General features: G+C 34.0%; 2 protein-coding genes across 3 annotated transcripts; one reads left to right on the forward strand and one right to left on the reverse strand.

The window, feature by feature from the left end:
* Nucleotides 1-3560, reverse strand: LOC119838196 (protein dj-1beta-like). 2 transcript variants are annotated; one of them, XM_038364042.1, is made up of 6 exons: nucleotides 3410-3560; nucleotides 2792-2897; nucleotides 2274-2393; nucleotides 1705-1819; nucleotides 734-876; nucleotides 1-175 (listed from the first exon to the last, which is right to left on the reverse strand). In XM_038364042.1, the coding sequence occupies exons 2-6, from the start codon at nucleotides 2876-2878 to the stop codon at nucleotides 71-73; spliced, it is 570 nt and encodes a 189-aa protein (XP_038219970.1). In that variant the 5' UTR covers nucleotides 2879-2897; nucleotides 3410-3560; the 3' UTR covers nucleotides 1-70. The 2 variants fall into 2 exon arrangements, with proteins under 2 accessions (XP_038219970.1, XP_038219969.1); XM_038364041.1 differs by having other exon boundaries at nucleotides 3370-3537.
* Nucleotides 3561-4227: 667 nt separating this feature from the next.
* Nucleotides 4228-11010, forward strand: LOC119838233. The gene is made up of 3 exons (XM_038364085.1): nucleotides 4228-4543; nucleotides 5911-6745; nucleotides 9675-11010. Exons 1-3 carry the CDS (start codon nucleotides 4475-4477, stop codon nucleotides 10883-10885), a joined length of 2115 nt encoding a protein of 704 aa, XP_038220013.1. The 5' UTR covers nucleotides 4228-4474; the 3' UTR covers nucleotides 10886-11010.
* Nucleotides 11011-11455: the final 445 nt, after the last annotated feature.

Genomic DNA, 11455 nt, shown 5'->3' on the forward strand with positions numbered 1-11455 from the left:
AACAGTTCAGAAATTTTATTTCCCACTTTTGCTTACAGCAAAAAAAAAAACTGCATCGATTTCGATACGATTAATATCCAGAGATAATCATGCCCTTTTCAACTTGCTCCGCCTTTTCCTTGCCAGTCAACAGTTCAATTAGTGTCAGGCCAAACCAGTATGCTGTTCCCGGACCCTAGAAGTAATCGGGGAAATAAAATTAAATTAACATATAGTTTAAAAAAAAAACTAAAACAGACAGACAAACAACAATCCTAGAAGGCTTTTATTTCCTTTTGAGAAACCTAAAAACACGCTATAACTATAGAATCAAATTGAAATTGTTTAAACCTGGCAATCCTAATCAGGATAATAAGATAAACTCATGAAACTATTGTATTGCCACTGATCCGCGATAAGTGTACAGAGTTTAGATTCAATGTGTCCGTTTGAAGTGGGTCAGAATCGGGTCTAAAGTAGTTGTTTACAGGTGAAGCTAATAAACGCACGTTAAAGAGAAAGAAAATAAATTAAAAATACTAATATTATCTTTGTAAAATAAAAAAAAAATCAACATATTTCTAATCAATAAATTACAGAGCTACCAGCTGAGTTTGAGAGTATGTATGTTTTAATTTGTTTTTGAGTTTGTTTTTATTCACTGTACATCTTGAACTATGCCTAGTTTATTTACAAAAAAACTACACAAATTCTTCACAAACAAAAACACAAAAAATTAGCCGGTAACACTCACCCTGCTGGTGACAATGTTGCCATCAACAACGACCCTCTCCCCCTCCACGTACGTATAATCTCCCGTTATTTTGTCCTTTGTTGTTGGGTAAGAAGTTATCCTCTTACCTTTGGCCACACCGTGGGCTACGAATGCCGTTGGTGCTGAAAAAATAAAAAAACTAAATAAAAGAAAGAAAAAAAAAACAAATAAAATATGACGCGGGTTCGAATCCCGTCTAGTAATCGATTTTTATGGTTCCAAAAGGTTAGCCTACTGCTAAGACTTTCCTCCATCTGTTAATAATTACTGGGTTTAGTGTCTCGAATCCCCGGAGGAGAAAAGGGGACATTTTTTTGTAACTATTCATATTTAATTTTTAGTTTTATAGCATTGAAATGCTTTATAAATGAGAAATTTTGAAAGAATAGAAAAAATTTGATCACGAGGCAGGATTCGAACCTGCGTTTCTTGCCTAACCGTAGCTACGGTTACGGTCTACGGGTACGGTAAAATTTTTTCTATTCTTTCAAAATTTCTCAACTATTCATACTTTTAGAGGAAATTATCCTAATGAGCGCAGAGACACTCCAAATAAATCTTTTCAATGTTTGATTTTACGCGAGTATTATACATCTAAAAGACTTTTAAACGGATTTTAAACACGATTTATTCATTAATTATTAACCCGACGTTTCAAACACTTTACAGCGAGCTTATTATATAATAAATAAATCGCGTTTAAAAGCCGTTAAAAAGTGTTAAATTTCTAAAAGTCTTTTGCAATTTTACCATTCTTGAGTGCAAATAGTGTAATTAAAACGATTTTCTTTTACACTTGGAGTTCGCCCCGGTTTCGCCCGTGGTACATATATAGCCGATAGTACTTGGAAAGTTGCAGCTCCACCGAGTGACAGACTATATATGTATGTATATATGTACCACGGGCAAAGCCGGGGCGGACAGCAAGGTAATCATAAAGAGGAATGCACCAGCGCAAATGGCGGCTACGATTTTGCCAGATTTCTCATGGTCCTTCAGCAAACTGCCCACAACGTCCGACTTGGAGAGACGTTCAGAGCCTTCAAGACCACCGGGCAGAATTACCTGAAAATTAACAATGTAATTAAGTAACTGTTAAGTCATTATACAAGTTTAGTTGAGTTTAGTCAGCACTTTCGAAAATATATCTCTCCTCCATTTACAGTGACTATCCACCACCTGTAGTTTGTATGGAACCTTTTAGATTCGATTTTGACCCTACTCTAAACTGATAGATTTATTGTTATCATTTGATATTTATTTGTTTTTGAAAATTGTTGTTTTATGGGCATTGTACAAGTATTTTTATTATTATCTCTTCATAATTCACGGTCCATGGCACCACCCTAAGAAAGAGCCTTCATTGAAATGATTGGTTGAGATGGTTCCTTATCACCTCAATAGATGGCGCGGGGAATCCCTTAGGCACATGAGGCCACCTCTTGTACAAATATTGCCCATTTTTGCCTAAATTTGTGCAATAAAGTATTATAAACAGATAAATAAATTGATAACTTACTGCATCATACTGTGGAGATGCGGCCAATGCATCAGCCAAAGACTTATCAGGTACCAAAGTGACCTGTCGAGAACACAGCACTGGAGAAGCACCATCCAAACCAGCTAAAGTCACTGTGACCTGAAAAAAGTATATTAAAGTTAATGTGCCTAATGCTTATTTATAACTAGCTTTCGGCCATTGCTTTGCATGTATTAAGTGTGGAGTATGTAGTATAATAGATGTTATAATACATATAAACTTTTTTCTTGATACACTATATATTGAAAAAACCACATCAGAATCGGTCGCATTGTTTTTAAGATTTTAGCCTACATAAGGAATATAGAAACATGTACCATGTAATGATGTGATTTTTTTGTTTTTCACATCACAACAATGCAATTTTAGATATGATTTTTATGCTTGTAGATAGTTATTCAAAGAAAATTGCTATAGATATTTTCTTTGAATAATTCTGACCTCTTTTCTGATGGGAAAAAAATGGTAAGTTCCAGATATAATGAGAAGTAACTTACACCCCCTCGTCTCAGCATATCAACTGTTATAACAGTCTCCATTTCCTCAGCACCCTGTGCAAGCACCACTAATGCTGATTTCGACATCTTTGATGAAGCTAGGTTCCTAGACAATTTGGAAGTTTTATTAAGTAGAATGTGGTAATGGAAGAATCTAGAATAAGGGCTCGATATATAAATATAAATTCTTATTAGGTATGCAGGGAAATGAATATACTACATTTGTTATTTTTTAAATTTGGAAATGTTGTGTAAGATACCCACGAGTCTCACCTACGGGGACGAAGCCGTGGTCTGTTGGATTTTATTAAAATATTAAATAACAACCCCTAATGTACTAAAAATAAAAGATAAAAATTCGTTCACATCGAACCGGCCGGTAAACTTAATTAGCTACCGTACTAACGTTTTTAATTGTTATTTTTATTCCTATTTAGAGAAATATATAATACATTTTTTAAGAATTTAGAATACCTCAATTACCTCACAGACTAAGTAATTTACTACCTTTAAAGATTCAATTACGTTCATACAGGAAGCATAAATATATGCGATAAATATAAAAAAAAACGATTTACCTGACTTGTAAAGGCTTATAGAATGGATATAAATTTGTACCTGCTCGTATTTCAGATAAATATTTCGCACTTAAACTAATTCGCCGCAATGCAAAAATAAACATTAATTTAGAATTCTTTTTGACACTTGTATTGACAAATTTAAAAAATTGTCGAATGTCGAACTCATCGACAATTTTCTTTCAATCTTTGGACAATGTCGATTGTAGGTCGACTATAAATACATATTATGTATTAACTATGATTGTAGTGTTCATATAAATAAGTAGTGTTTTTCTTTTCCTTTTTTGTACATAAAAAATTTATAATTTTAAAATAACAGTATAGCAACTCTGAATTTTTTCACCGAACAGCAGTGACCACGAACAGTGATACTTTATTAGAGTAAACCATTAAAAAATTAATAAATGTTGATCTAAGTCTCACTTATGTGGTTGCAAATATTCCTGCATAATGCATATTCAAATGGTTACACTCATGTAGAATACATGTGTCCTTCACCAAATAGTTTTGGTGTTCGTGTCTATGTGACTTGTATAAAGGGACGAGACAAATATTCGTACGAATGTTTGCTTTCGTACAAGGAAAAACATTTGTAAATATCGTCCTCAACTTGTTGGGTACTGGGTTTGCGTAGTCGTGTCATTGTGAATAATTGATCACTCATAAGCAATATCATGTTAAATACATGTACAAACAATGAATAACGTCCGTTTTGTGAGTATCCATGCAAAAATCTCAAAGTAGTATTTTGGTGTCTATGTCTTGGTCTATAGTTTATTTATTTTTGTCTTTGACTTTTGTCCTTGTTCACCAACAGATGTTCGAGGATCGTTGACGTTATTCTGTTTTGTCTTTGACATTGACCAGCTTCCTTTCTTTCACTCGTTAACGTCAAAGAACAAAAATCTTTTTGTTTTATTCGTTTTACTAAACTTGACCTTTACACATGAATCATGTAATTATATATTTTATACAATTCCCTGGTTTTTTCCTTTACTCTTGTATGCAACCTTTATGTTAAAAAAGTGTAAATAACTGGAGGTTAGAATTTGTACGTTATGAAGAAACTTATGTTTTCGGCAACTTTTTGAAATTTGTTGAAATGGATTATGTTAAAAGAGAAGACAATAATTTATTAGAAGATGAAAACTATAAGATTTATATGGAGAACGTAAGTGTTTCTATATGTATTTTGTGTCGAGTTATTTTTTTTTTTGTGTAGTTTAAAAAATTGCAAAGTTTCCATGGTAACAGAATAAGCCGACATCCGTTATCATAAGTTTGATAAGAAATTTGTCTGATTTGTTCAGCAACAGCTGTAACCATGCGAAAAATTATCTTAATTTAGTTACAAATTTCATTTTGACATACATGTAAACTTAGAACTCTTATGTATTAAAACTGGATGAGTAAATTATATTTTCCGTTAATTTATAATAACAATATAATGTTTCAGTTTTTAATGCTTGAATTTAAATATCATATGTTAAAACAAAGGATTACTACTAAAAATCATATTTAATTTTTTTTTTGCATTGTGCTAGAAACAGATTTATCATAAGACTGCAGACCAAGTTAAATAAACAAATAATATCAAAATAATAATAATAAAGATAATTTATTTTTAATATTTGTGATAATGGACAATTTGATATACAAATACAATATTACTCCTCTTCTACTAGATAGAGAACTCCCAGTTATACTTGTCTCTTTTTCGGAACATAAGGACTGAACTGTGTATATTTAGATGCTTAATTTTATTGTACCTGCCCCAAAAATAGCAAAGACCAGTAGTGGTAACGACAGGAAAGTGTTCAATGCCATCTGCATTGGTTTAATTGACAGCAAAGCCTTCATTTATGGAACAACTAGCTACACCCCGGTTTCACCCGCCTAAGGCCGTATCCCATAGGAATATCCGGATAAAAAGATGCTTATATGTTATTCCAGTTGTCCAGCTGTCTATGTCCCAAATTTCATTGCAATCGGTTCATCAGTTTTTGCGTAAAAGAGCAACAAACTTTGGCATTTATAATATTAGTAGGAGTAGTATAGTAGAAAGTAGGAAGGATGATGTTCAATACATATAATTATCAGCTTATGTGAGAAGTTATTCTTAGAAATAAAAGTGTCTGCTAGTGTTATTAGTTGTTTGTTTTAATTTCTTTACGTTTTTTTAAGAAATTGCCTCTGTCAAAGTGCACCTTTTTGTTTGAGATTGTAAAACAAATAAATAAATAAATAAATAAATAAATTATATCAATCTGCAACAAGGTCCAAGATCAAGGTAAATGAGACCAAATAAAAATAATTTTTAAAGTACCAAATAAAGAAATACAAAAAGAATCATGTCCATTGTTTTAAAATGCACAGAGTAATTGAGTAACAAATCCATAAAATAAAACAAAGTATATTTGATGATTTATAGAGATTCCAGTAAATAATATTAAATGTATAAAAAAATTAACATCTGTAATTTGTGTATTTATCTGCAACATAATTATTACTTTATTAATTTCATAATTTCAATTACAGTTACAAAAATCACACCAAATCGACACAACGGAATATCATCACAATGCAATTACGATGGAACAATTACAACTGGCAATGCAATCGTCCCTTAACTCGGGCTCAATGGTTCACAACTTTCAACTGCCCATATCCCCTCGACAAATGTCAACGTTAATGCTTAAAACTAATCACCTAACCCGTTCTTTAAATTTCAACGAGATACCAGCACATTTACCCAAGAATCTTAGCGAATTGGATCTAATCAACGAACAGTTGAGACACGAGGAATTGATGAACCAGAGCTTGAATAAGAATATAGATTTAGGGCGCCCGTTGAATGATTTAGAAGTGCAGAACAGCATACACTTACAACACGTTCACGACGAGATTAATCGTAATTTAACAGCCGATTTGAGTCATAATTTAAGAAGTGATGTAGCGCATGGTTTGAACGATATAGAATTAAATTTAAATAGACAATTAGATAGTGATGTTTTAATTAATCAAGAAGAGTTACGGAGAAGTCCAATACAATACGTCGAGACACACGTGTTGAAGCAGCATTTGTCGCAAAGGTTGGAACAGAACTTGACCAGGGTGGACCAGCATGCGCTAGATAGGTTGGACTATTCGGTCAATCAGAAGATTGATCAAATATTGGCCCAAAGGTTCGAGCAAAGCCTGAGCCAACGGCTGGACCAACGACTGGTGAACTCGACGCTCGGTGAGCAGAGGATGACGGAGCAAGCGGAGGCCATGTTTCCAATGCCATTCTACATCAAACCTGAACAGGATGATGATGCGTATGTGTTCTATGATAATATGAATCAAGGAGTCAATGTGAATGCAATAAATGGTAAGTTATGTTTATCTTTTGCCTCCTTGGTACAGTGGTAAACGCGTGAGCGTAGAACCGAGGGGTCCTGGGTTCGATTCCCGGTGGGGACAATAAAAAAAAAATGTCGGTCTGGCAGGACACAGAAGACTGATCACCTACTTGTCCATAAAGAAAATCGATCAGTGAAACAGATGTATATCATCTGCCCCATACCCCACTAGGGGACACGGGACTTCACTTATGTTTATCTTTCCTGTGAAGGTAGTTGATTTTTTCTAACCATTGTTCAGTACATTGGGAGTTGTGGGATTCATTTTAACTGGGAGTGACACCGTATGTCAATATTTTAGCCACTGTTTTATGTCACACAGGGTGTTCAGAAATTTTTAAATGGCTCATGTGGCCGAGTGGCTAGGAGTTGCTACGGTGTGGCAAATAGACGCGGGTTCGAATCCCGCATCGTGATTAAGACTTTATTTTAAGAAAGTAATTAATTCACACAGGTGTTTCTATATCAATAATTAGATATTTATTTATGTACGCATACATAAATATTGTACAAAGAAGGTAGGCTTTACACAATTCAATGGATAAGTGTTTTTTTTACCATCGTTCTATCTGTTGAACAAGATACTTTTCAACAGATAGAACGATGGTAAAAAACTATGTTGTAAGTACTATGATGGTAACTAATGTCATAAATACAAAAATATTCTTATGCCATAGTGTTGCCCTGTCTTTAGTAGGCTTTCAAAACGCCTATAGAATATACTATAGCCCATATAAATTACAATTCGATAAATCCAGCACCTATATATCCAATGGTGAGAGAATTATTGAAATTTATTTTTTTGAAAATCTGGAGATCTTCAAGAGAAGAGTTAACAGGTACCTTCTAGGGAAGCGCGTTACAGCCTAGACCACATCTCAGCTTACCATCAGGCGAGATCGTGGTCAAGCGCTGCCCTATTAAAGATAAAAAAAAATAAAAAATTGTCTAGTAGTTTCTGAGATTAGCGCGTTCTAACAGACAAACTCTTATCTTTTTACAGTATTTTAAGTTATGATTATCGAAAAAGATGCATCGAAATATGTATTTTATGACGTAAATGTGATCTTTGAATGTTTTCGATATTATGTAAATTATATTAATTTATTACATTTCTTATTTGATTGGATCGATTTGGCATTTAAAGATATATGCAGGGTGCTTTTTTTTCATAACCTATTAATATGTAAACAATGTTTACTATCAAATCAATCATATTTTTTCTCCTACTTATAATCCTATCCTACTAATATTTTAAATGCGAAAGTTTGTAAAGATGTGTGTATTTTTTTGTTACGCTTTCACGCAAAAACTACTAAATCGATTGCAATGAAATTTGCTACAAGATGCGCCCCGTGGTTTCACCCGCGTAAGTCTGTATCTCGTAGGAATATTGGGGTAAAAAGATGCCCATGTGTTATTCCAGTTGTCCAGCTACCTACGTACCAAATTTTATTGCAATCGCTTCTGTAGTTTTTGCGTGATAGTAGTAACAAATATACACATACTCACAAACTTTCGCATTTATAGTACTAGTAGGACTAGTAGGATAGTCGTAATAGAATTAATAGATCAAAGACTGTAATACACTCTACTCTAGAGACTATAAACATTAACCAAATTAATAAGAAAGTTTTCGATTTCACCGCCAAAAGCTTGGTTCAAACAAAAAATCGATTGGAAACCGCTAAAACGCATGCGCCAAAACATGCCAGCTCTATTGCTTAGTCTTTGACATATTTCGTCACTGGAGCGTTGCACCTTGGGCGGTTTAAAAAGTTACATGTTTATTTATTATTCATTAAAAAAAATATATAAAAAAAAATTGTTATGGTCAAAGATTGATAAACAGTGTAGATGTGGCAATTTTAAGACAGGAATATGTGTGTATTCATTATATTATAACCAAGTTAGTACTTCTTTATCTTAAACAAATGTAATATTTTGTTTCTATATGAGTTATGTATGATATGTATAGTCACTCTAACTTTATAACAACGATGTGTTCTCTAAGTAATTTTAAAAATACCCACATATATTATAAATAGTAGTTACTTTGATAAAGAAAGAAGAAGAAATTTGAAGAACCCTAAAATTTATGCCAAATAGTGTATCATAAATGCAATCTTCATAATTAACTTGTGATCTTATAAACCTGTATACCACTGACCTTTCTTATTTGACATTATCTGTATTTATAGAATAATTTATGTCTATGAAAATTTACGAGCGACTTAATGACGTCATTGCCTCAAATTTATACTTAGAAGGATTTGATAGAAAAACGTTTTAAATCAAGATATGATATGGATTGAATACGAAAATAATATGTCGGTTTGTAATTTTAAACAGACCTCGAGAATTCAGTGGTGTAATAGCAACGGTAGCTCAGGGGTTAGGACCACGGACTGTAATCGAAAGCCATAGGTTCGAGACCAGACTAGCGTGCAAGAAATAAATTGATTTTCAATTTATCTGCGGGTTATCTATATCCCATGGAGTAGATGATACATGAGGAATACATCGTGCGGAATACGACATTTCCAATAATTAAAATTGTGGTGGAATGTTGTACCTTCCCTCGTAATAGGCCTGTATCTCTGTAGAGGGAACAACTATGGACTGATGATAATGTTGATTTTGCTGATGATGATGATGATGATTCTGAATTCAGTAGTATTTAAATAATACAGCTGGTTTATTAACTAGAATATGGGCAAAGATTCAAACACTGATTTTTTTTTTTCATTTAAAAAACAAGACGTACGATAGACAAATACTAAAAAGACAAATACTAAATACTAAAAAATTATTTCTTTCTTTCTTTCTTTCAAAAAGAAATTATACCTTTCTCCATCCTTCTGATGTTTGTTATAATTTTTTTTTCTACAATTTCAGGTGAACTACCTCAAGGGGAGCCGTCCCAGCTAAGCACAACCAATATCCATCCAGAGCATTTATATTCAGTCTACAACAACCATTTACCAATACAGGCCTTAAACTCTTTAGAATTGTACCATAGACAACCGAATTATGTACAAAATTACGCAGCTAGTGATGTAGTTAGAGAGAACCCACAGAATTTAGTCGTTAATAGACAATACGAAAACTCTAGTCCATACGCGGAGGAATTAAAAAAAATACAAGAGGGCGGGAAAATTGAAATGTCAAAACACGAAGAGCCAAAGGAGAACCAGAAACCGAACGATCAAAACAAAATATTCAATTATCAATTCTATGAGAAGAGCGAGAATGATTCCAGCGTGAATAATAAAATAAACGATGATCCCGCGATGAATATAAAAGGGGAGTACAGCTGTTTCAAGTGTAAAGAGATATTTCCCTCGAAGCGTGTGCTCAAACAGCACACGAAGTCATGTGAAAACGGTGTGAGTGTTAGTGATTTGGAGAAACTGGGCAAGTTCAGTTGTTCACAGTGCGCGTACAGGTGCCAGTCGCCGGCGATACTCAAAATACACGAACGCACGCACTCCGGCGAGAAGCCGTACGCCTGCACCTTCTGCGACTACAAGTCCGGCCAAAAGAACAACGTCGCGAAACACATACTAGTGCATATGAAACAGAAACCGTTCCGTTGCCAGTTCTGCGAGTATCGGTGTGCGCAAAAGAACAACCTGGTGGTCCACGAACGTACGCATACCGGTTACAAACCGTTCGCGTGCCCGTTCTGCGACTATCGGACTGTGCAGAAGCCAAACCTAGTGAAACACATGTACCTGCATACCGATCAGAAACCGTTCAGTTGCGATATGTGCAGTTATCGCTGTGTCCAGAAGACGAACCTGACCAAGCACAAGCAGAGGCACCTCAACGAGAAGGACGGGGAGAAGATCGATCTCAAGAGCCAGAGCAAACCGTACAGGCCGAGGCAGAAGTCGGTCACGTGTCCGTACTGTCCGTACAAGTGTGTGCAAAAGTCCAGTTTGGAGAAACACGTTCAGTTCAAACATACAGACGTGAGTAAGTGCGATTATAGTGAAGTGACGGAAGGCAGCGAAGAAATATGTGATACAATACAGAATTTAAGTGTTAAGAAGGATTCTCAGAGTGACTGCGTGGATAAGAGTGAAGTGTCAGTACAAGCGTAGCTTTATTTGTAAATAGGTTGCTTGCTTTTGTTTTTATTTGTTTCGTTGGGCTTTTGATGAACTAGACGGATGTTTAGTGCAAGTGATTTATGTCTTTTTATCACAATTAAAGATGGCCAACCAACTTTTAAAATTATTTTGCTGCATAGGTAACTATAAATCCCGTTTATCTTTTTAATATAAATGAACTTGGTAAAAACAATAACATTTATATTAAAATGATAAATGCTTGAATGAATTATTGTCAATTCTCTTAAAGACAGTTCAGGATATGTATGGCCAGTAATAAAAAAATTGTTTTTCGAATATGTCAATTTTTGAAAACCGATAATAAATTGTATAATAATTATTCTTTTATGTCAATCGAATTCTAAATCTCTGGAGATAATAATATATAGTAGATAATAAATATACGGATATCTCTAATCCAAAACTATTATTTGTATTCTACATCTGTAGTTGATCAGAAGCCTACTGAGAATTTTCTAATTTTCGACATGTAAATTATGACAGCCAATTTTGAAGATTGACAATTTTATGTGATCATTGTAAAATGTATGTGTTTTTGCA

Source organism: Zerene cesonia, unplaced genomic scaffold, assembly GCF_012273895.1.
Source record: "Zerene cesonia ecotype Mississippi unplaced genomic scaffold, Zerene_cesonia_1.1 Zces_u001, whole genome shotgun sequence".
Lineage (NCBI taxonomy): Eukaryota > Metazoa > Arthropoda > Insecta > Lepidoptera > Pieridae > Zerene > Zerene cesonia.

Bases quoted from the DNA above. Each gene is read 5' to 3' on its own strand.
- LOC119838196 (XM_038364041.1), bottom strand. From the start codon at position 3,473: ATGTTTATTTTTGCATTGCGGCGAATTAGTTTAAGTGCGAAATATTTA. The intron at 2,898-3,369 runs GTAAATCGTTTT...CAAATTGTCTAG, and splicing joins TATAAGCCTTTACAAGTCAG to GAACCTAGCTTCATCAAAGA. The intron at 2,394-2,791 runs GTAAGTTACTTC...TACTTTTTTCAG, and splicing joins ATATGCTGAGACGAGGGGGT to GTCACAGTGACTTTAGCTGG.
- LOC119838233 (XM_038364085.1), top strand. From the start codon at position 4,475: ATGGATTATGTTAAAAGAGAAGACAATAATTTATTAGAAGATGAAAAC. The intron at 4,544-5,910 runs GTAAGTGTTTCT...TTTCAATTACAG, and splicing joins ATAAGATTTATATGGAGAAC to TTACAAAAATCACACCAAAT. The intron at 6,746-9,674 runs GTAAGTTATGTT...CTACAATTTCAG, and splicing joins CAATGTGAATGCAATAAATG to GTGAACTACCTCAAGGGGAG.